Source organism: Cololabis saira, chromosome 1 (assembly GCF_033807715.1).
Source record: "Cololabis saira isolate AMF1-May2022 chromosome 1, fColSai1.1, whole genome shotgun sequence".
Lineage (NCBI taxonomy): Eukaryota > Metazoa > Chordata > Actinopteri > Beloniformes > Belonidae > Cololabis > Cololabis saira.
In genome coordinates, this window is record NC_084587.1 from 47,608,044 (window position 1) to 47,632,536 (window position 24,493).

At 41.6% G+C, this 24,493-nt stretch overlaps 1 protein-coding gene across 1 annotated transcript in view; it reads left to right on the forward strand.

Moving 5' to 3' along the window:
• The window catches only part of LOC133446731 (FERM and PDZ domain-containing protein 1), an 81,939-nt gene that overhangs the window by 24,793 nt on the left and 32,653 nt on the right, over nt 1-24,493 (forward strand). Inside the window, exons 3-7 of the mRNA XM_061724750.1 lie at nt 8,527-8,649; nt 11,078-11,241; nt 18,315-18,417; nt 18,525-18,570; nt 22,688-22,792. Coding sequence (XP_061580734.1) covers nt 8,531-8,649; nt 11,078-11,241; nt 18,315-18,417; nt 18,525-18,570; nt 22,688-22,792 — 537 coding nt within the window. The 5' untranslated portion in view covers nt 8,527-8,530. The remainder of the gene's footprint in view (nt 1-8,526; nt 8,650-11,077; nt 11,242-18,314; nt 18,418-18,524; nt 18,571-22,687; nt 22,793-24,493) is intronic.

Below are 24,493 nucleotides of genomic sequence, written 5' to 3' on the forward strand. Positions count from 1 at the left end.
CTCGGCTGCTGTAACTGAAGCTGGAGAAGTCAGACCTGCGGGATGTTCGTGTTTCTGGACCTGGAGATCGTGTTCCCATTCAGCTGCGATCTTATGGAAGGTAACAAGATTATTTGACATATATGTCTTCATTTTTGCTATCCGAACTACATCATAGTCTACTTGGCTTTTTTTTTCTTTAGGTAGAAAATGCTGTGAGACGGGAAAACCGGGCTTGCCTGCACTGACAGAACAGCTGGGTCTGAAAGAAATGCTGGTCAGAAGAAGATGAAGTGCAGGACTGTCTCAGAAAATTAGAATATTGTGATTTTCTCTAATGCAATTATAAAAACAAAAATGTCATACATTCTGGATTCATTACAAATCAACTGAAATATTGCAAGCTTTTTATTATTTGAATATTGCTGATTATGGCTTACAGCTTAAGAAAACTCAAATATCCTATCTCAAAAAATTAGAATATTCTGCGAATCTTAATCTTAAACTGTAAACCATAATCAGCAATATTAAAATAATAAAAGGCTTGCAATATTTCAGTGGATTTGTAATGAATCCAGAATGTATGACTTTTTTTTTTTTTTTTTTTTAAATTGCATTACAGAAAATAAAGAACTTTATCACAATACACACACAGGAAGGATCTTTACCAGCCGTCACCAACAGCATCTTCTACCACTCCAGAACCGGCACAGGAGGTGAAACTCTGTAGGACTCATGAAGAGTGGAGGACCAGCCCTGGGAATATTCTCCTGCAGCTCTGCCTCCCGCCATCACCCAACCAACTTCACATACTCCCAAAAATTGATGATTTTGTTGAGGGAAGGTTACAGTTCTGCAGTAAATATCTCAGCATTTTAAAACTAAAATGAATTATTTAGGAACCAACAGATGTTTGTACTGTGAAAATAAAGTTTGATGAAACTTAATTTCATTTCATTATTGCACTGAACTACGATCAATGAATGATAGGCCTTATCTTCCTTAGTGTGTTACAATGTCTTTTAACAGTTCATCATTCATAGTAAGCTCATACTGTACATTAATAATGGATGAATTTTGAGTTTTGAGGAAACTAAACAAATGGCTTCAACAAGAAAATTCATATGTTTAATCTTAACAGGAATAAAAAAAGTAAAATATGGGGTAAGGGAACTGTCAATCGAATTTGTGCACATAAATCAAATGTGTGCATATTATTCTACAGTTATGCATGAATAAAAAATTTAAATATTTGTCAAATCATACATATAGTGTGTATTTTCTCTGTAATCCATGTTCATAATCTTCTAATCACAGAGAAAATACATTACATATTATATGTTTGATTTGACTTAAATGTTTACATTTCTATTTATTTATGCACAACTGTAGAATATGCACACATTTGATTTATGTGCACAAATTCAATTAACAGTTCCCTTACCTCCATAGTAAAATACAAAAGCATCCCACACAATTACATCACTATAAAAACTATTCATATATAATATTAAAAAATACAATGCACACAGTATTTGTTGTTTATCTTTATTTAATGAACAACATCACTTGTGTAGCAGGCTCGGCCTCAGGTGACAGGTTTCAGGACCATCTAAAAAAAGGGGAAGAGAAAAACATGGAGCAAAATTAATGCAGAAAATCTCATTACACTTAAAACAAGAGTATTTACCAAAAAAATAACTTATTTGACAATCTTCACCTGTTTCAAGTACATTTTCATTTGAAATAAGTAGAAAAATCTGCCAGTGGGACAAGATTTATCTTCTCATTACAAGCAAAAAAATCTTGTTCCACTGGCAGATTTTTTCACACGCAGACACACACACACACACACACACACACGCACACGCATCTCAAAACCATCAACTGCCTTATAAATATACCAGTAGCAATGTTAGTGTATGACAACTTTTTCAGTATTAACAGTAGCTACTGTCAGCTTCACAGCTAAAGTTGCTGAACTTACCTCAGGTCCGTGTTTGTTTCTCCGGGGGAGGCAGCGGATCCGCCGGCTGAGTTTACTCCTCTCTGGCTGGGGAGAGCGATTATAAACCAACCACAACTCAGGGAATGGATTATCCTTTGTTGTTTTTTGTCAACAAAGTGGTGTGAACAAACAAAAATGTTGCGCGGTGGTTTTTTAGATGTAATGCCTCCAGCCCGGTCCGTGGCTTCAGAAAAAAAATAAACAAAGCAGCGCATTGGACGTGTCTCTTTGAAGCTGGTTTGTGGTTGCAGCAGTCTCTATCCAACCATTCCTTCAGGTGCTTCCTAGAGTTACTACATCCAACTGCCGAGACATGTCGTTCCCGAACCACTTTTTTTCTTAGAAATATCCATTTTGTCCCTCTTTTTCGGAGCAATGTTGCCACTGTTTTCAATGGAAAAACCCAAAAACGGAAGTGAACTACTTACGGGGGAGGAGTTTAGGAAGTAGAGCGGAAACGGCCGGTAAACTTGTCTATAGAGCTGGCAGGAAGTCAGACATGACAATGGTACAAAGAATCCTATTAGTTTTCAAACTAAAACACGCGAGCGGGCTTCGAGCTATACGTTGATTGTGGGTAAATCTGGAAGCTGTCGGGGAGCAGTAAGGGTTAAGGGCCTTGCTCAGGGGCCCAAGGTGGTTGACTCCTGGATTGCAACCAAAAGTCAACCACCTTGGGCCCCTGAGCAAGGCCCTTAACCCTTACTGCTCCCCGGGCGCCGTGCCATTGCATGGCAGACCACTGCTGGGAGTTCAACTAGAAAATGGATTAAATGCAGAGAAAGAATTTCCCCATTGTGGGAGTACTAAGGGAATCTTTCTTTCTTTCTTTCTTTCTTTCTTAAACATTTCAGAGGGTTTCAGAAGAGGATTGAACCTTTATGAGGACAGGTTCAGTTTAGAAGCTGAAAAGCTCATTTTATTTGACACTCATTCTTTTTAATGTGTAACTCTAGAAAAAAGACGACACACTGGGATACGCACTGCTGCCCATTAAGCTGGAATACTTTTGTTTTCAGAAACATTCCCAGCTATACTCCAAAATGATTTTTTAATCGCGGGACCTGAGAATGAAGCACAGTCGCTGCAAAGCTGGACCAGGGCAGTTGTAGCGCTGTGGGGCCCAAACATAAAGAACTGTGGTTCCACAGTCAGGATGGAACCTGCATCGTTCTTCCAGAAACAGACGCTCAACCATCAATTGGGCTATCTTCTACTCACTATATTACACTGATGGGTTTGATAGTTTTGTGGCAAACACAAAGCTGGACCCCATTGTCATGACACTGTGGTTTCACATTTTTTTTGTTTTTCTGTTATTTTATTTTCTTGAACATGACATGAACATGACAGAGAACCTGAACTAAAAATTCACGCGCAATACCTCAAAAGCCAATTAAAGTCATATTCCTGAGGCGTTTCCTTCTTATCCCAGAAAGAGGAATACGACCGCATGATTTTTCTAAAATGTCAGTATCCTCACTCACTGGGTAACACTTTTCCATATGACAGTTTCTGCCATTATCTGTAATTACTATTTAAAGTCTCTGGAGACCGTGTCTCTCCATGTTCTGTTTTTAATACCGTAAAATTGTGTTTTGGGTTCTGTGGGCTGTACTTGCTGGTCTCCTGATAAACACAATACTTGGTGACACAAGGACCGTCAAGTTCACTCAACACCATCTTCCAGTAATTTTTCCAAGAAAGGATGTAGCCTACTGACATTTACAGCACAAATTGTTGGAATAGTACTCATCCTTCAGGGGTTTGATGGCCTAAAAGTTACATTAAAATGATCACAAACATCTTTTTCAGAGTTATACGTAATATTTAGTGAAATGTATCTGCCCTGTGCAAAAGGTCTCTCCCCGGGTTAGTCTCTGAAGTCTCCTTCTATGGATATGTTTTACCCTCTGCTGGCTTTAATGAGTGCACGTGTGCTTCCAAGCTGATATGACATCATCTAAAACATTGGAAGCTTCTAAAATGGCTCATTAACAAAACCCCAAAGGATCCGAAAATGACCGATGTCCATTACATCTGTCTCCAAAACATTTTAGATTGTCATTTGTGACAACCTTCTGTGTCTCTGTTGTACAACAGGGACCCATTTCAAGGAAACGGTGTTGTTCTGAAATGATGAACTATTGATATTGATTGTTGTTGAGGTTTGAGAGCTGGATCAGTCCGGTTGGCTCATAACTCTGTCTGAGAGCCTGTTAGGCAGCAGGCTGCCACCACTGACATCATTGTTAGCACGTAAGCAATAGACAGATGTCCCTCTGGGTCAACTCATGCCAACTCACCCAGCTATCTAAATCTTATCATGGATTTCTTTTTTTTTAATCGATTAAAAACAGTCTGTAAGATTCTGAAACAAAGAGTTATTTAGTTTTATGTTTTACCAAAATATTTTTGTCTCTCCTTGATATCTGTAGTAAATGATTTTTAAATGCTATTGGTTCCCAAACAGAGTGATTTGATAGTTAGAGTAGTTGCTGATGAAAATTTCTGTTCATAAGTTGAAAACTGTACCTCGCCGTGACAATTTCAAACCCCAGTTGCAACAGTTGTAACAAACTAACATGGTTGGTCTGAATTTTTCTTGTACGTTTATATATTTAACTTCTAAAAACTGGATAAATAAAAAAATAAAAACAGATTTGGGCTGGCGGTGCACAAAACCTCAACTTTTATTTTTATTAGTTCCGTTGCAGAAAAATTGTTCAGTTTCTCATAAAAACGTGTAATATCTCATGAGCCCTGCACAACAGAATATCCTCTCTGTTGTTGTCACAGTTGAAACATTTGCATATAGCCAAATGTAAACCTGACCCCATAAAATTGACTATTGCAAAACTGTTGATAAACGTTTGGGAACTTTCAATCTTTTAAACTTGCATCTGAAAACACATAGGGCCCGATTTAGTAAGATCCTAAATAAAGAGTACTAAATTGCGTGTGCACTGAAAAAGTTTGCGCGTGCTGTTGTTGTGTGTTTTGCGGGTGATCAACTAAGATTGCGTGCGCAATTGATAACAGGTGCAAACCGCAGTATTTAAATGAGGTGTTGCGTGTCTTAGGGTTTGCGCCATGGAGAGTCTGGATGGAAAGCAGGAGAAACAGGATAGTCGCAAGCGCAAAATGAAATTTTACGAGTTGGAGTTAGAGATTGTTGTGCCGTATTCAGCACCCCTGCCGTGAAAAGCACCGCCTCGTCGACATATATTACCCACAGATTTCTTATTCACGAGTAAATGTCAAAAAGGACTAAATGCTCATGTTTAATTTACTACAAATGACAACGTACACACAATGACAAAAATGATATTCTCATTCCGTGTCACGTTCTGTTTAGCGTCCAGTTTTGTGTTAATGATTCATGTTTAAATGCGCTCATGGATTCCACAATAGTCATACTTTCCCATAATCACAGTCACAGATGACAAAAATCGGGTAAATGGTTATTGAAGTCATTAATTAATAGCCTGCTTACTGTGTTGTCTTCCATAATATTTGTAAATATATATAATATAAACTCCTATGTATGTGTTTGTGTGAGTGTGTATGAGGGGGTGCTTTTCACGGCAGGGGTGCTGAATACGGCACAAAACCAAAAAAACAGCAGCCATCAGTGCGTAATGCTGGGCAGATTAGCACCTTCCTTTCGAACGTATTAAATACAGACGCAATCACAATCCCCGCAATTACTTTCGGGCTTGGTAAATCTCATTGCGTGTGGTAAATGAACATATTTGCATTTTCCCCTCCCAGTATTTAGCGCTTTCTGGCGAGTACGCCCCATATTGATTATTCATCATCAGGGCAAAAGTACTAAATGAATAGCGTGTGCTATTTTGCTCATTTGAGAGACGCAGTCCTCTTTGCACGCTGTTAGTAGATCAGCTTGCACATTGGTTTGCGGGTGATGTCAAGTTTGCACACGTTTTTACGCACGCAAACCTTTAGTAAATCAGGTCCTTAGTGTGTATAAATCTGAGCCGGGGAACTGGACCAGGGTCCAGCACATCGTATGGGTTTATAAACTGCCTTTAAAAATTGTGGAGCTTTCTCAAATATGAATTCGCATAAATAAGCATAAATAATTCGAATAAATAAGCAGTCGTATTTCGTAAATTTTTGAAACATGTAACAAAGTAGAGTTTAAACAGTTTAAAGAAAATTATTTTTTATGTTTTCACTGACTTTTCTGGAAGTGGGGTATGTATGCTGCAGCTGTTTAAGATTGATTTATTTTATTATTTGAATTTAAAGGGGACCTATTATGACATCTAATACCTATTTTAAACAGGCCTTGAATGTCTTAAAAACAAGCTTTTGATTTTGCTAAATAAATTAGAAATTCAGCCTCTGAGCCATGTCTTTATCTTCCCATTCTCTAACTTCATTATCTATGCGGGATTCTGAGTGGGCGGGGCTATGATAATGAGGCTCTGTGCTGATTGGCTGCCTGAATGACGTGATACACCGCTACGAAAAAATGGCCGAAGCTCCGGCCGGCAGAGTTAGTTGTGGGCGTGGTTTCACGCATCGCTCCCGTCGTTACGTAACGACAGGAGCAGAATCTTATTGGCTCGTAGAAGCCACATCACACTGGATGGATCATCCGGGCGGCTGTACAGACACTGCAGAATTTGGTTGCTTTCCTCCTTCTCTGAGTTGGCAGGCTGAGGGGAGACCACTTTATATATGTTAAAGCGAGAGAAAACGTGTTTATCATAATAGGTCCCCTTTAACATTTGCAATTTATGTCATGTTTCCCACCTGATTTAACTATGTCAACCTATTTTTTTTATTTATCAAATTAAACAAAAGTTCAGAAAAGAGCGATAGCAAGCGTCGGTCATGTGAGGCGTTCCCTACGGGATGGTGCTCCAACAAACATGCAGCACTTATGAAGTACCGGCACGCTCTCTTCCCTGTTTATAGTGAAACGCTCCAGAGAAAGCTGCTGTCATGATCACTGCTCTCAATCACCATTTCTATATTTAAATGTTGGAAATAAATACAGCTAAACCATTTGTGTATTTCTACTGTGTTCTAGGGAGCTAGCAGATAACGGCTATCTGCTGCCTGTAAAGATGCAAAAGTCATTTTTTAAGAGTCGAGGCTTAAGCTTGGTCCGTCTTAAGTCTCTGCAGAGAAACTTTGAGGATTTCTCTGTTGGGGCACACTGGGACAGTTACATTCTGCGTCAGGTTGATACTGATTGTTTAAGGATCATAGTCTCTATAAACAACCCTGGCCTCAGCTGCTCGTCCTCCGTATCACTGGGTTGAATTCCCAAGTGACTCTTATAGAATATCCCTAAAGTCTGCCACATGAATGATACATACATCAACATGTCATTTGCACAATTTATTTAAAGTAAAGATTTCTTTGGTTTTGACATCACTGACCTTCTGTTATAAAGAAACATCCATCTGCTCCAGTCTCATGTGGCTTACAGAGCCAATGAAAGCGAAAGTGCTTCAAAAGTAAGTACATAAAAAAAAGGTAATTTCATATTTGAACTTATAATAAAAACAATACACAGCCTAACAAGACAGTGGGTTGCTGTCTCATGGTCTGAGCTGTCTGAGTGGAGAGCTTTCACCTCCATAGGCTCCATCGTTGGAACAGAGGTGTTCCCAATCCTGGAAACCTGTGCTGCATGTTTTTGAGACACCTGCCAGGGGCGGTGTATCAGGTGTCTTTAATAGATGCCTTAACCACCTTTACTGTCCACAGTGAGTGTTGTGCATTAGTGGAAAGGCTCCAGCAGATCCCTGTGATCCTAAATAGGAGTAGGCAGGCATATGGAAGAGATGGATAGATGATCTTGCAGATCTTGAGAACGTGTCAATCGATTAATCCATCCATTCATCTTCTACATCTACTTAAGACAGAAAAGTCATTTTAATTTGAAGTGGGTGTCTGTTCTTCTCTGTTCAGTGCAGTAAGCACAGTGGTGCACACTTTCCAGACAGAGGAAATACTTCATATTTAGTGTTGTCATGGAAACACTCCAATTATATCGAGTAACCTCCTTCAACTTTTTACCGTGCACAAGAAAGATCACATTGTGAGTTTGTTTACCAGATCTATGTGGTGTTTGTATTACATACTTACATTTACCATTTCTGGAGGTCGATCAGGAAAAAACATACCTCCATGTCTCCGTGCAGGATGTGGAAAAAAGAGGTTTCAGGACTTTAGTGGATATTTCCTCCAGGCCGTCATCCTCCACGCTCAGTTACACTGAAGGTTCATTTTAACTTGAGAGATTTTGCATGATTCTCGTACTATATCCAAGACTATTTGCTGTGCTCTTTGTATAATATCACAGCACTCCACTCACCATGGGAACAAAACTGTGTATTATCTCACATGTTAAAAATCTGTCCAAAATAAAATGACTCTTTTGGTCTGGAGTGCCAGCTTTTACCTGGATCACATCATTCTTCTATACTGCCCTCCGTATATCACACATTTGTTACACAGTGTGAATGACTCCTTTTGCCTCTGATTCCTACCAGGTAAATGGAGTTGCCGGAGCGGAGCCGCTCGCCTTCCCGCAGGACCAGCCGGGTGGAGCAGGTGGTGGGACGATGGCTGAGACGCTCGCGGGACCTGGGCAGCAGGTCCCACTCTCTGGGCAGGTAAACGTCTGTCTCGTCTTCATACACATGTTTGAAATCCTCAGGTTCATCTCATCTGTAGGTCTTCTGATGTGGGAACAAGCTTCTGTAGGGATAATCCACCCACACTAGCGACCCACCAAGACTTTTGAATTATTTTTCATAGAGTTACTATGATTCAGTACTTTTTAATGAATTATAAATGTCTCCCTTATTTTGTAAAATACAGTAATATAAAATTACTGTTTTACAATAAATGGTTTTCAAAAAGTTGTGAAAGTTTATACAAATATTATTAGATGCACACAGCTTTCATTTACACCATATAGTATATGTGCAACACCAGCCATTAAAAGGGAAAAACATGTACTTGAAGTAAATTATTGTAAAAGTAATTTGAGTATAAAAAAGTTCTTCCAGACATATGGAAAAAATTGCCCCTCTGTGAGTTGTGGAAAAACCTATTAAATATGTTTCCAAGGTGGGTGAATATCCAGACTGAAACTGAGTGTATCTAAGTTACCAAGAATAAGACTTGAGAGATTATCCAGATTTCAGTAGATTTAATTAAGCAATTACATGCAAATGGGTCAGAACATACATCAGGCAATGAACAAAGGAAGTATAATCATTTTAAAGCATAAATGATCATTCATCCTTTCGACTCTGGTAGACAAATCATTAACGTCAATTCTAATCTTTTTGGGACAAAGGATCAGCACTTTTATTCAAGCCAAGGCTGAATTTTCCATCACACTGTGGAAACCAGATGTGCCAGAAAACTGTTGGATGGCGACGTTCTTCATAACCACGTCGTTACCACGATGATTCTTTGGTAGAACCAGCTGTATGATAGAAATGACAACTCTTCCATGCCATGAAAAAGGCTCACAGGCCAGAACAAGAACACAGGCTTCCACATGTGCTTTTTTCAGCAAGACTAAACCTAATATGACAACAGCAGACCACAAGTCTGACCTGGACATCAGGAACCGTGATCCATTAGTAGCTGTTATAACGACAGGAGTAGCTAAGCCAAGCCAACTTTATTTATAAAGCACTTTAAAAATGGCAAACACTGACCAAGGTGCTGAACATAAAATACACTTTACCACTACAAGACACAATCAAAAACATAAAATAAAAACCACAAAGATAAGATTAGATTATCAATTACAAAAGAATGTAGATTAGCTAAAGTTAAAGGCAACATCTCATACTGGCAGAAAAGGTGGATTTTAAAAGATGATTTAAAAATGGCAGAGGAAGAAGACTGTCTGATGTTTACTGGTAACGCATTCCACAATTTGGGGGCTACACCAGCAAACGCCCTGTTCCCCTCTGAGCCTCCGCCCAGTCCTCGGTACATCCAGGATCAGCTGGTCAGCTGATCTGAGTGAGCGGGAAGGAGAGCTCACAGAGGTAGGGTGGGGTAAGACCATTTACGAATTTAAAACCAAATAAAAAGATTTTAAAATGAACTCTAAAATGGACATGCAGCCAGTGCAGTGAGGATGAAACAGGAGTAATGTGCTCTCTGCAGGATTACTGTGAGAAATCTTTGTCAAGCACTGGAATACAGAGCTATATTCAGAAATTCTACTTTTACTTTATTGTTCGTAAGAGGAAAACTTTAGTTAACATTGTCAAGAAGTGGCATCAACATATTTGGTAATGCAGGAATCTGAGATGAACCATCCCAGGTTATCTGTTGTGGTCAGATTATGTTTTGGGATGAAATAGGTACCATGCGTTCCGGCACTCTAGAAGCCAGGCTCACTGCCTCTGCAATGCTACAGATGCTTGTATCAGTGTATCATTTACACTTCAGTGGAGGCAGCATTCATGCAGAAGTACACTGAGATTTAAGCACAACATATGGTGCCTTCAAACTGCATCTCATCCAGGGATATTTCAACATGAGGATGAAGACTCGGCAGAGGTAGAGGAAGGTATAAAACCAGACTGACCGGCCTGTATTCCTGATCTGACTCAGAGTGGACAGACTGTGTACAGATATGTGAAACAAAAAATGCAAGTGATGACTATGTGCTAGTGCACACCTTGATCAAATCAAATCAAAACAAATCAATTTTTCAACTTTATTTATATATGTAAGGCAAAGTGCTATACATAATAAAGTCAAGATTTAACATAAAAAACTCACACAACTCACACACATCTGGTCATTTTCACACACATCCTAACTTTAATACACACACAGCACACATATTCCAACATTTTTTCATCTTTTAACATTTTTAAAAGTAAAAACAACATAAAAAATAAACCTAAGAACAAAATAAAGAAGTAAATAAAAGTTAAATCACTGCAGTGAACATGTTGGTCCAGCTTGTTTGGAAACAGAGCTGTAAAACAGCTTGAACAAATAACTAAATATGATAATAATACTGATATTAAGATGTCCTCCTGTATTTTGCCCCTCCAGAGATCGTTTTTCAGCAGATGGGAGGCAAGCAGACTCCAGCAGCTGCGATCAGAGGAACTACCCGTTCCGCTTCAACGTTCAGATCCAAAGAGACCCAAACCTCAACTCTCACGGCCTCACACTTTCCTCTCAGACTCCCATCGTGGTGGAGGAGGTCGCCCAAGGTAGGGCAAGATTTATGAAATGTAATATAGATTTAAATAAAAAAGTAAAGGTCACAGCGTTGGTAACTCTCCACCAGTTCTCCGTATCCTACCTGTAATTTACTGCACCTGTCAGCAGCAGACTTCTATTGCCAGGTACTGCAGAGTTTCAGAGTAATTTGTTAAATCCCTACTGCACCCACAAACTGGGGACATCAATCACTTTGAGCCTGCATGGATCTGAACCAGTCCAGTCGAAGGAAGGAAGGAAGCTGCAGCTGTTGTTTTCTCATATGAGCTAAATGAACATCTGAGATGTTTCATGGGTTAGAGACTCTGAGCATGCAAGAGGCAAGACAAGATAACTGGCTGGTTCACAGTATTTGTTATGATCCATGTCACAACTGGTGTTACCCCTCCGGTTAGAACAGTTCATCTTCATGTTAAAATCATCCTACCCTCTCTGTTACGCAACGCTGTTTCAGGAAGAAAGCATTTGTAGGCCCCCCCTCAGTGTTTCCTTCAGAACAGCACACTTATTTTGCATAAAGTCTCCTCAGCAAATGAAGGAGTGGAGCTGCGCCAAACCGCTGCAGACCTTTGGCCAACCAACAGTAGAAACTGACAAAAGTGAAACCTCCAAGGGAGGCTGTTCCAGTATGCTGATGCTGCAGATAGTGTCACTAAATTGCATCAACAAAAGAAATGCACTATACAGTAGTACTGTGTGTGCATGTTTGTTTCAAGCATTCACAATGAAGCAAAAAAGACGAAACAAAATCAGTGGTTTCGTTCCAGGAAGTGCATGTGAGTGGTGATTTTAAAGGATCGTACAGGATATTGAAATCAGTGTTTTTGCTGCCCATTTCTGAAGACTAGTAAACGCAGAATGACGTGAAGTTGGAAGAAAACCGGTTAATTGTTCTCCTATCAGATACAGCCTGCTCTATGACGTCCACCATATCAGTAAAAGTATTCACTGACCCATCCCAATCATTGAAATCAGGTCCCAATCACTTTCATGGCCCCAGGTGTTGAATAGCAAGCCCCTATGGATGCTGACTGCTTCTACTAACATTTTTGAAAGAATGGGTCGCTCACAGGAGCCCGGTAAATTCCAGCGTGGTACTCAATAGGATGCCGACAGCAATAAGTCAAGTCGTGAAATTGCTTCACTACTAAATATTCCACCATCAACTGTTAATGGTTTTATAAGAAAGTAGATGTGATTGGGAAGGACAACTTGGACAGATTTTCTTGAACCAAGGCTGTTTTACTTTTTTAGCATTTTTTCGGTGTGGGCTGGGGTTGTTCTCTAGGAGCTGGGTTCGGACCCTTAGTTCCACTGAAATCAACTCCTAATGGTCCAGAATAGCAATTCATTTTAGACAATTTTATGTCCCCCGAATTTGTGGGAACAGTTTGGGGATGGCCCCTTCCTGTGCCAACACTACTGCGTTCCAGTACACAAAGCAAGACTCATAAAGACATGTATGGGCAGGTTTGGTGTTGAAGAAATGGACTGGACTGGGCTGCCCAGAGTCCTGACCTCAACCCAGTAGAGTCCTGACTTTAACCCAGTAGAGTCCTGACCTCAACCCAGTAGAGTCCTGACCTCAACCCAGTAGAGTCCTGACCTCAACCCAGTACAGTCCTGACCTCAACCCAGTACAGTCCTGACCTCAACCCAGTAGAGTCCTGACTTTAACCCAGTAGAGTCCTGACCTCAACCCAGTAGAGTCCTGACCTCAACCCAGTAGAGTCCTGACTTTAACCCAGTAGAGTCCTGACCTCAACCCAGTAGAGTCCTGACTTTAACCCAGTAGAGTCCTGACCTCAACCCAGTAGAGTCCTGACCTCAACCCAGTAGAGTCCTGACCTCAACCCAGTACAGTCCTGACCTCAACCCAGTACAGTCCTGATTTCAACCCAGTAGAGTCCTGACCTCAACCCAGTAGAGACCTGACCTTGACCCAGTAGAGTCCTGACCTCGACCCAGTAGAGTCCTGACCTCAAACAAGTAGAGACCTGACCTCAACCCAGTAGAGTCCTGACCTCGACCCAGTAGAGTCCTGACCTCAACCCAGTAGAGTCCTGACCTCAACCCAGTAGAGTCCTGACCTCAACCCAGTAGAGTCCTGACCTCAACCCAGTAGAGTCCTGACCTCAACCCAGTAGAGTCCTGACCTCAACCCAGTAGAGTCCTGACCTCAGCCCAGTAGAGTCCTGACCTCAACCCAGTAGAGTCCTGACCTCAAACAAGTAGAGTCCTGACCTCAACCCAGTAGAGTCCTGACCTCGACCCAGTAGAGTCCTGACCTCAAACAAGTAGAGACCTAACCTCGACCCAGTAGAGTCCTGACCTCAACCCAGTAGAGTCCTGACCTCAACCCAGTAGAGTCCTGACCTCAACCCAGTACAGTCCTGACCTCAACCCAGTACAGTCCTGACCTCAACCCAGTAGAGTCCTGACTTTAACCCAGTAGAGTCCTGACCTCAACCCAGTAGAGTCCTGACCTCAACCCAGTAGAGTCCTGACCTCAACCCAGTAGAGTCCTGACTTTAACCCAGTAGAGTCCTGACCTCAACCCAGTAGAGTCCTGACCTCAACCCAGTAGAGTCCTGACCTCAACCCAGTACAGTCCTGACCTCAACCCAGTACAGTCCTGATTTCAACCCAGTAGAGTCCTGACCTCAACCCAGTAGAGACCTGACCTTGACCCAGTAGAGTCCTGACCTCGACCCAGTAGAGTCCTGACCTCAAACAAGTAGAGACCTGACCTCAACCCAGTAGAGTCCTGACCTCGACCCAGTAGAGTCCTGACCTCAACCCAGTAGAGTCCTGACCTCAACCCAGTAGAGTCCTGACCTCGACCCAGTAGAGTCCTGACCTCAACCCAGTAGAGTCCTGACCTCAGCCCAGTAGAGTCCTGACCTCAACCCAGTAGAGTCCTGACCTCAAACAAGTAGAGTCCTGACCTCAACCCAGTAGAGTCCTGACCTCGACCCAGTAGAGTCCTGACCTCAAACAAGTAGAGACCTAACCTCGACCCAGTAGAGTCCTGACCTCAACCCAGTAGAGTCCTGACCTCAAACAAGTAGAGTCCTGACCTCAACCCAGTAGAGTCCTGACCTCGACCCAGTAGAGTCCTGACCTCAAACAAGTAGAGACCTAACCTCGACCCAGTAGAGTCCTGACCTCAACCCAGTAGAGTCCTGACCTCAACCCAGTAGAGTCCTGACCTCAACCCAGTAGAGTCCTGACCTCGACCCAGTAGAGTCCTGACCTCAAACAAGTAGAGACCTAACCTCGACCCAGTAGAGTCCTGACCTCAACCCAGTAGAGTCCTGACCTCGACCCAGTAGAGTCCTGACCTCAAACAAGTAGAGACCTAACCTCGACCCAGTAGAGTCCTGACCTCGACCCAGTAGAGTCCTGACCTCAAACAAGTAGAGACCTAACCTCGACCCAGTAGAGTCCTGACCTCAACCCAGTAGAGTCCTGACCTCAACCCAGTAGAGTCCTGACCTCAAACAAGTAGAGACCTAACCTTGACCCAGTAGAGTCCTGACCTCAACCCAGTAGAGTCCTGACCTCGACCCAGTAGAGTCCTGACCTCGACCCAGTAGAGTCCCAACTTTAACCCAGTAGAGTCCTGACCTCAACCCAGTAGAGTCCTGACCTCGACCCAGTAGAGTCCCGACTTTAACCCAGTAGAGTCCTGACCTCAACCCAGTAGAGTCCTGACCTCAACCCAGTAGAGTCCTGACCCCAACCCAGTAGAGTCCTGATTTCAACCCAGTAGAACACCTTTGGGATGAATTATAGTGGAGACTGTGAATACTTTTGGCAATATTGTGTATTTTCAGACTTGAGCTCCCCAGAACTAGGTGATACAGTTTGATTTGGTATCACTTTGTACAGTAAAATATGTTAATCACAAAATGATACATGATGATAAATGTCCACTTTAACCTTAATAGCTCTTCCTATTATAAATGAGAATAAAAACACAGGATTTTAAAATGCATTCACTTAAGATAATGTTTTATTGTCAAGGAGTACTCACGAGGATGAAGAACACTGCCAAAGTGAGTTAAATTACTCAGAGAAACGTTTATTAAACCAAAAAACAGGCGATCACTCAAGAAAAGGGTTCTCTCAAAACAAACTGAATAACGGACATCAAAAGGTCATGACAACACAATAAACAATGTCAATGTTACAAAGCATATAACGACATTAAGGCTGGCTGTGGATGATTTGTAAAATGAGGTGCCCCTACAAACTCCCCCCAGAATTCACAAAGACAGACAAGTTCATTCGATGGCCCCAATGCACGGCCAAAACGGTTTCTGTCATGCTGAGCCCCAGGAAGAGAAAGCTCAGGTGGCGCTGATGGTGGGGGTTGAGCAGATGGGGGGCGACCTCTACATGCAGGCTGTGCAACCGCCACTGGAACGCTCATGTCCAGGTGAGCAGGTTTAAGCCGGTCTATTGAAACCCGGGCAGGCTTTCCCCCAATGTCAACACTGAAGGACTCTTGGCTCCATCACTGGGAATGGCCCATTGTAAGGGGGCTGCAAGGGTCCACGGGGGGGATCGTGGCGAACAAAAACATATGCTGCCTCTTGCAACCTGGGCAAATCATTATAATAACAAATACTTTGAATTTAGCACCTGTCTCCGACCTTTTCGCCCCCAACAGATTCCACTTACACTGAGATACAGTATAAGGGCGTGATGAGTAACAGATGAAACTCCTGTCCTGATGATAAAACTAAGCCTGCAGGTGGATGTTCAGGTTTTGCTGAGGTGTTGGAGCAGCGATAAACTTTGGCAGCTGAGTGACATCAGCTAGTAAATGATAAATATGCGTATGTTTCCTCTGAATCAGGACATCATGGACCGTTCAGCTCAGAATCCAAGATGTCTTTGCCCTAGCTAAACCTGTCTAACAAGTCTGCTTTTATGTATTTTGATAATACCCATGTCTATTTCGCGGTTTGTTACACACCTCGACCCTGTTTTGACCTGGGATATGATGGTGTTTTTCCACCTCCTGTTTGTTCTTCACAGGCTTTGGGAATGTGGCAAAAGTCTGAACATCACCAGGTTTAGTGCCTGATCCATGTAGAGCCGTCAGCAACAAACCGGGTGATTAGCGGTTCCTTGTAAATCTAACTTGGACTGTTAAGTGCTCTGACTGGAAAAGCGGGAGTTAAATGCAGTCCATTTAGTTAAAAGAGGACGACGTGTTCTCAAAGGTTGTGATGCAGCTGCACCGAAGCAGCTCTGGAGGGGAGAGCGGGACCCCGGGGGTGTCTGAGCCAGGGAAGGTTTAGCTGTGAATAACTACAATAAAAAAAAAAAAAACACTAGTTTTTAGTAAACTACAATGTGCAAACTGAATGTGAAAAGACTATAAAGCCGTATCATATTAAATAACTTCCTCTGCATTCAACTATTAATAAAAGATATGAACTCATTACTATTGTCGAGGAGCAGCAAACACTTGGCAGACAAATCGGCCTTAAGTCCACAAAAAAATGCTGGCTCGTCTCCATTAATCAGAAACATGATTTTGTTTCCCCGTTTTGCTTTTCTTGGAGTTTTGTTTCAAAACTGTGACTTAACTGCTATTTTAGAAAATAATTCAATCTGAGATACTGCAATCCAGTGTATAGATGCCATCATGGTGCAGGTACTGAAGTCAGGATTGATTTGTGGGACATGTGATAACCGCCTCTAAAACTGTATAGAATGATGGGACGTACATAATTATATTTGCAAGTTTTAAATAGATGAGTTGCACTAAGTCCATGGGCCCATGGGCCTTGGTTTTGACTTCTGCGGCATTTTCTAAGAATAGACTGTAACCTCTGCAGTTACCGAAGTACACACTCCAAAAGGTGTAATCCACATCCAATAAAAGTAAGGTGTTCTCAGACGTTGTTGAACTCACGAGATTTAATTTGTCCAGCTTGCCTTCGTCTGGCTGCAGTTCGCTGCAGTGCTGCAGAGGTTCTCAATCCCCCGAGGTCCGGGGGCACATTTCAGAACTCTTGTTCAGCTCAGGTCTGCTCCAAACCCATCTGCTTCTGCCCGACACACACACACACACACACACACACACACACACACACACACACACACACACAGACACACACACACACACACACACACACACACACACACACACACACACACACACACACACACACACACACACACACACACACAGCTGTCTGTGGCGGGTGCTGCATAATCTCAACAGTGAAATGTGAAACCTTTATTCAAAAGCATTTTCAGACATATCAGTGTCACATGCATCTGTTCATGTCCTTCTTAAACAAAATACTGAGTAGTATTACGCAGCATGATGGCATAGCTCTGAGCTAGAGCTAGAGAGATTCCTGATGTTGCAGGATACAGAGAGGAGGATCATGGGTAGGCAGGCCTTTACAGGGGTGAAAAAATGTAAAAAAAAGGAAAAGGAAAAAATGTGATGTAATTTGCTGCCGGTCTGTCCATTTAACTGTAGTTTTACCACTATTTACTGTTTCAGAGAACAGGCTGTTGGCAGATTGCAATCTTGCCGTGTGTGTGCTTTCATCTGAGATGGTAAAATCTTATTTAGTTCCAGGTGCATTCATGAATGTGTTCAGTTCCACCTGCTACAGAGTCTCTTCACAGTTTAGTCAGAGGAGAGTAAAACGTGGGTACCAAGAGGGCAACTAAAATGGCATAAATGGTGAAACTACAGGGAGAAAACCATCTGATCAGTACTTTTGGATGCAGACCTTGAGATAACAAACAGGAAGAGACAATGGTGGTAAAGAAGGTAAACCAGAGAGAGAAATGATTTTGGTTACAGCACAAAAGTGGAACAATTAGACTGTTGGTGCTCCTTCATTGGGATGGTGAGCTTTATAGAGAGATCTATGAGAAGAAGAAAACAATCATCACTGGTGTCAGATAAAAGCAAATCATGAGATACGAGATGCTGGATGTCACTGCTGCCAGTTAGCAGTGGTGCAGGCCGATGGTACGCCCTCAGGCATGACAACACAAGGACGTTTTGTGTTTCCAGGTGGTCCTGCAGATGGTCGGCTCGCCCCTGGAGACCGGCTGGTGAAGATCAATAACGTTGCCGTCGATGACCTGACCCCAGAGCAAGCTGCTGAAATAATCAGGTCTACACTCGCAGCTGAATGCACAAACACATATGTACAGTATGGGTACAAAACGCCAGCCGACCCAGTATGACATTACGTTAAGCAGCTCGCTGTCTGTTTTTCAGGGAGTGCCAGGAGACGCTGAGTATGACCGTCCTCAGAATAATGTTGGTAAGTCTGCTACGTCTAACCAACAGCACACGCTTACAAGGAGCAATCATTCACGCAAAGGTTACACTCAAAGGTAAAGTTGCCTCATGGGTTCTTCAGCCCTGCTTCGTGTGTTTTGGTTTGTAATATGTGACAGAAGTGTGTGGAAAAACAGCCAGGTACTGCTAATCAAATGTAGATGATTGATTAATCATTAGGAAAGCTCCTCCATAGAATTTATTTATTTATTACGGATCCCCATTAGTCCTCACTGCAGTGAAGACTATTCTTCCTGGGGTCCAACATTGCACACATAAAACAATAAAATACAATCCTTACAATTAAAACATAACTAAATCTAAACAAAAATGATCTGAGATGTAATGGAATTCAACCCTTAAATTGTTGAAACCAGCCAGAACCAAACAACAAAAAATATTCCATTTTACACACTCAGAATTTCAGAATAAACCAAAGATTTCAGAATAAACCAACTAACTAAAACGGACTTACTTGCTAAGTACTGCTTTTCTTAATTTATTTTTGAATCCAGCTTTATTGTTTATCATGGTTAAATGTGGTGGAAGCTTGTTCCAATATGTTACTGCTCTATACATCGTAGCCTCTTTAGTGCACTGGTTCTTGGTAGAGGAAGAGGAAAGTGAACACCAGGAGCAGATCTGGTTGCAGAGCCATGTTGAGTATTGATGGGTTTTAGATGTGATAACAAATTGATAGGTTTACCGATATTCCAGATGTTGAACAAAAATGTTACCAGGCTACACGCTTTGGAAAGCAGACATTTTGGCAGTTTGTAGGACTAGTGCATTCAGGTGTGTGTTTACATAATGAAAAGGAGGACAGACATCAGCAGTGATCCTGGAGATATTAAAGAAAATCACTGCCAGCCATTGATTTGGAAATGAGTATAAAGCTATTTCAAAAACAACTTTGAGTCCATCAGTCTTCAGTGAGAAAGATTATTCACAAAAAGAAAAACATTAAAGACGGTGGCCAGTCTTCCTGGGGGTGGATGCTGCATCCGGCACCTCAGGGACAGACTGTGTGAAGATGACAGGAAAAAAAACCCCAAGCGCCACATTTCATACTCTAAAAGCCTCAGTCACGCCTCTGAAGTCAAAGTTCATGAAGATACGAGAAGACTGGACAAGCAAGGGTTGATTTCAAGAGTTTCCAGGAAAAAGCACTAACGTGTCTTTTAAATGTGACGTGGTTTACCTCTGATGTGCTCGTTGCACTGGACTTAAATGACCTCTGGACCTGCAGGAATCCTGAACTTACTCTCCAACATCGGTATTTAGTCACATGCTAAATATGTCCTGATAAATTACAGACCATGATCCCAGTAGTGACGCAGAGGCCTCGCATTTTATTAAACAATTACCTTTTATTTAACATTAAATTTCAATGACTTTTAAGTCTGATCAGATGCTTTTAAGCAGAGAGTTACTGTAGATTTCAGTGGCGACACGTCACATTTTTACAAGTTCTTGTTTCATAAGTCTCCGTGTGAAGCTCAATGTTGATTCATTTCTGTATCATCTAAAATGATCAGATTATTACGCTGAGTGGTGGATTTGACTAAAGTTGTAATACAACATCACACCATGTACCGCAACCACCAAATATACGCCGGGAAAGAGGCAGAAAAAGGCGACGAGAGGATTTAAACCTTTTTTATAGCTGAAATGATCACATGACCTCAGTGTTTGGTGAAATAAGGTGGGTTATTTTCGGTGGAGTTTTTATTTTGTGATTACAGGCATGGTCCATTCTGACGCAATTAAGATCAAACACAATATGTGTAAACTGGTAACAATTATCTTAAGGTTATATTGAACAGAGTCTGCAGACAGTGGTCATGGGAAAAGGACGTGGACCCACAGACTAGTACAACAAGGATCTCCAGTCAAACTAATAAAATGAGTTAATAAGTTTAAAGGTGTGCTTTACAGGTTCTATTATTGATAAGACGTTCAAGTATTTGTGTTCCATACGAATCTGAAGAAGTTTGCTTCTCATGAGAAGCTGCTCTAATCCTGTAGATTTCCAGATCAAGAGTAGTTTATCTGCATAAGCCTAAAAAATCCTCTCCAAAGTGCTTCAAGATCCATCAGTCCACAGTTACACAAACTGTTAAACGGAGTTGCGCTCCGTGGTTCCTCTTTACACAAGTCGACGGCCAGCTGGGAAGACTTCAGTGAAAATCATGATTTCTATTCAAGTCCTTGCCTCAGGACCTGGACTGATTGGTCCAGGTCCAGGGTGGCTGATTGGTAGTGGGGGTTGTGTGATGCAGCAGGATGATGATTAGAGATGTAAATCAACCACAGAAGGCTTCAGAAATGACGTCCCCTCAGAGCCCGGACCTCAACACCACAGAGATGCTGTGGAATGATCTCAAACGGGGCTTCTGAGCTGCAGCAGTCCTGGAAAGAGGAATGTTCAAAAACTCCTCCGCTGCTGAAAGCTCCTGCTGAAAGCCACTCCTGCCAACGGAGGTTTGACCAACCACAAGGGTTCACTTTTATTCTCCAGTTCTCTGAACGTGTAATACACAAATATTATCAGGTTGAGTTAAGTCATTTAATGCAATTCTTGCACTGTTACATGTGTGCACAACATACAACCCTGAATCAAAAAAGGCAAGTACCGTATTTTCTGGACTATAAGCCGCTACTTTTTTCATAGGTTTTCAACCGTGCGGCTTATACAAAGGTGCGGTTATTCTGTGGATTTTTCTTCCACCGCTCTGGGTGGTTTAACCGGAATTAGAATCAAAACTAAGACAAAATAAATGCAAAGAAGAATACGCTACTTCTTCTTTAGCAGATAGAAGTAGGTAGAAGCAGATTTCAAACAGATAAATAGATAAATAAATACTGGTTATTTTCTCTTAGTTCTGTCCCGTTTTAATCAACAAAGTTGCTGCCGTGTTAAAAGACACTGTTAGGAAAGATCTATTTAGGTACAAACATGTACATCATTTACAGTTCAAAATCCTTCTGCACATGTAGTAAATATCTAATTTAACAACAGAAATATCTGCGGCTTGCATATAGAGCGGATGCGGCTTATATACAGGTGCGGCTTGTATATCTTTTTTTAATTGTTTTTTTTTTTAAATAGAGCGGATGCGGCTTATATGCAGGTGCGGCTTATAGTCCAGAAAATACGGTAATATTTTTCTAGATTTGGAGTGCAGATAATCTATGAAATAAGGCTGATGAGCAACAAGAGCAGATATCTGGGTTTCATGCTCTCTGCAAAGAAGTGTATCACTGCAGTGTCTCTTCCCCCGAATGCTGTGGTCAGCCTGAATTAACATACTAGTGGACGGCACCGGTCCAGTCACCGCTACATCACTGTCAGCTGTGATGACACCTTACATGCTTAGGTATATCCCGAAAGGGCAGCAGCTCCTCTTCTTGGCACGTAATCGCTCATCCTGAATGCGTGCACCTGCAACATGCGTGTGAACCGCACCTCACTTTGTATCTGTGAAAAATCGACAAACGCATTTGCATGAAGGTGGAATAGATCTGAAACGAAGGCCTAACCCTCGGTGCAGCAGTGAGCTGATGGAAGCACCTTTAACAAGTGATTCATAGCTCCCAGCTCCCAGAAATCATTACTAGTATTTAAGGAATCAGTAGCTTTGCTCAGAAAACACATTCATCTCTGCCGCATATGTCAATGGTAATAAAACATCTGAAAAAACAAATCAAGAAATGCCTGTGTGTAAATGTTTGATTTATTTAAACTAGGCAATGATATAAGAGCAAGCGGCTGTTTGACAGTTTCCCCCGTGGTTCAGTCTTTATATGGAAACAAATACACACTAATCCTGACATCATTACTTATTCTTGCAGGCATGCACACCTGCTTTTACTTTGGTTATGACATCCAGCACTTCACTGTGATGAATTGCACTGTATTTCTATATAGAGTTGTTCCACACAAAATATATAGAGCAGTCAAATATGAGGTTAAACCCTCGTTCTTAAAATGAGACCATCTAATACACGGCTGTATGCAGGGTCCGGCTGCACCGTATTCAGCTCTGCAAGGAAAGAAGAAAATAGCATGACAAACTCTTCAACTCTGTTCTGTCCAGGGCCCAAAGTCTTCGTTCATAACACCAGAGAAGAGGGCGAAGCTCAGGTCCAACCCCGTCAAAGTCCACTTTGCGGAGGAGGTGGAGGTCAATGGACACTCTCAGGTGGGTCCTAGGATATACAGTGTAGGGTTGTTGTTTTCACCCTTTGAACCCCCCCTCCCTACAATCACTTATATTCCTCCAGTATTTATTTTCAGTTAGACACAGTGAATTTATGGAAAGTGCATTTGGAAAGAGAAAACAGGCGTTTCCAAATATTTGTTCAACTTCAAATTCAAAATTCCTTAGTTTCCTTGTCAATTAACCCTGATTAACACTGGTGACGTTGCACCCGTGCATTGCTGTTCAACATCTTCAGGGCCCAGTTGTTCAAAGGAATCCGATCGGATTTTAGATAATGGATTGGATTAAAATGGGTTGTTAAAAACCAAAAACAGATTTTGAGATCGGATTAGATCACGTAATCCAATCTTGGTTTTGATCTGGATAAAATCCTCAGTTTGGGTTGTTCAAACTTTTTAGTAGGATCGGGATAACTTTGATCCAAAAAAAAAACCAACAGTTCTGATCCCATCAGTTTGGTGGATTCAGGGGGGATTTCAGGAACAAAATGTGATTTTAATTCAATTCAAACTGGTCACATAAATAACATTCATCGTGTAGTAAATATACATTTATATACTAATATTTTTAACCTTGTTTTCAAACCATACAGTTGACATTGTATACTACTTTGTAACACAGACCATTAATGTAGAAATAAAATAATCCGGCTGTCAGAATCAAAACAAAAGGAGTATTCAATTCTTTTTGTGTCTTCAAATAAACCTTGAGTTTCCTCATGTTTGCTATTCTATTTGTTTTTAAACACCGACTGGCCTTCAGTGTGATATGGTGTCTAAATTAGATCACTCATTATTCGGATTTGATAATCTTGTAAATTTGGATTTGGAACAGACTGATCCAATCCTACTCTGCTTTAAACAACTGGGGTAAAACTGAGACACATTACTTGATCCTGGATTAAAAACAAAACAGATTTCAAAAACCGTTTTTACCCAGATTACACCTTTTGAACAACGGAGCCCAGGGATTATTAATAGCCATAACCCAACAAGCTGATCATTCTGATATTGATACTGAGCAAGTGTTTTCCAAGGATGAGTTTAAGAATTTGGTGGTGGTGGTCAACAAACCCAAAGCTGTTACTGCTGGTCTTCGTATTCCTGGGGATTCTGGTCTGTGACTCTTAAATGTTGGACAAACTTTCAGTTTCCAGTTGCAACCAGAACACTTAAAGTCACTTGTGATTCAGCAGAAGATTCCAGAGCAGCCTTGGGGTCCAGCAGGGGCAGACATGAGGTCGAGTAGACCTCTTTCTAGCATGATCTTAAAAATGATGGTCTTAGCTTGAACACGAAAAGGAAGATGATGATTGTGTGACTGTTGCCATCCTGGGAGAAGATGTGGAAGTGTTGGAGGAGGTGGGTGTTCACCTTAACAGAGTCAAGTAGAAATGGAGGTGCCAAGGAGAGCACAATAGACGCACGCTGAACTAAAAGTAACTTGAAAAAGAAAGTCATGGAGATGGGTTGTGATGACAGGAGCATGAGTTAAAGTCCTTAATATAAACAAGAGCCACTACTCGCACAGGATTTCAAACCCGCCACGACAAGAAAAACAAAGAAAAACCCAAAAGGAGCACGATAACAGACAAAGCAGCGGGAAGAGGGGAACGACGACACAGTATAAACTTATTGGGGTGTTGGGACACAAACAGTTAGGAGGGTAGTCCATCTACAA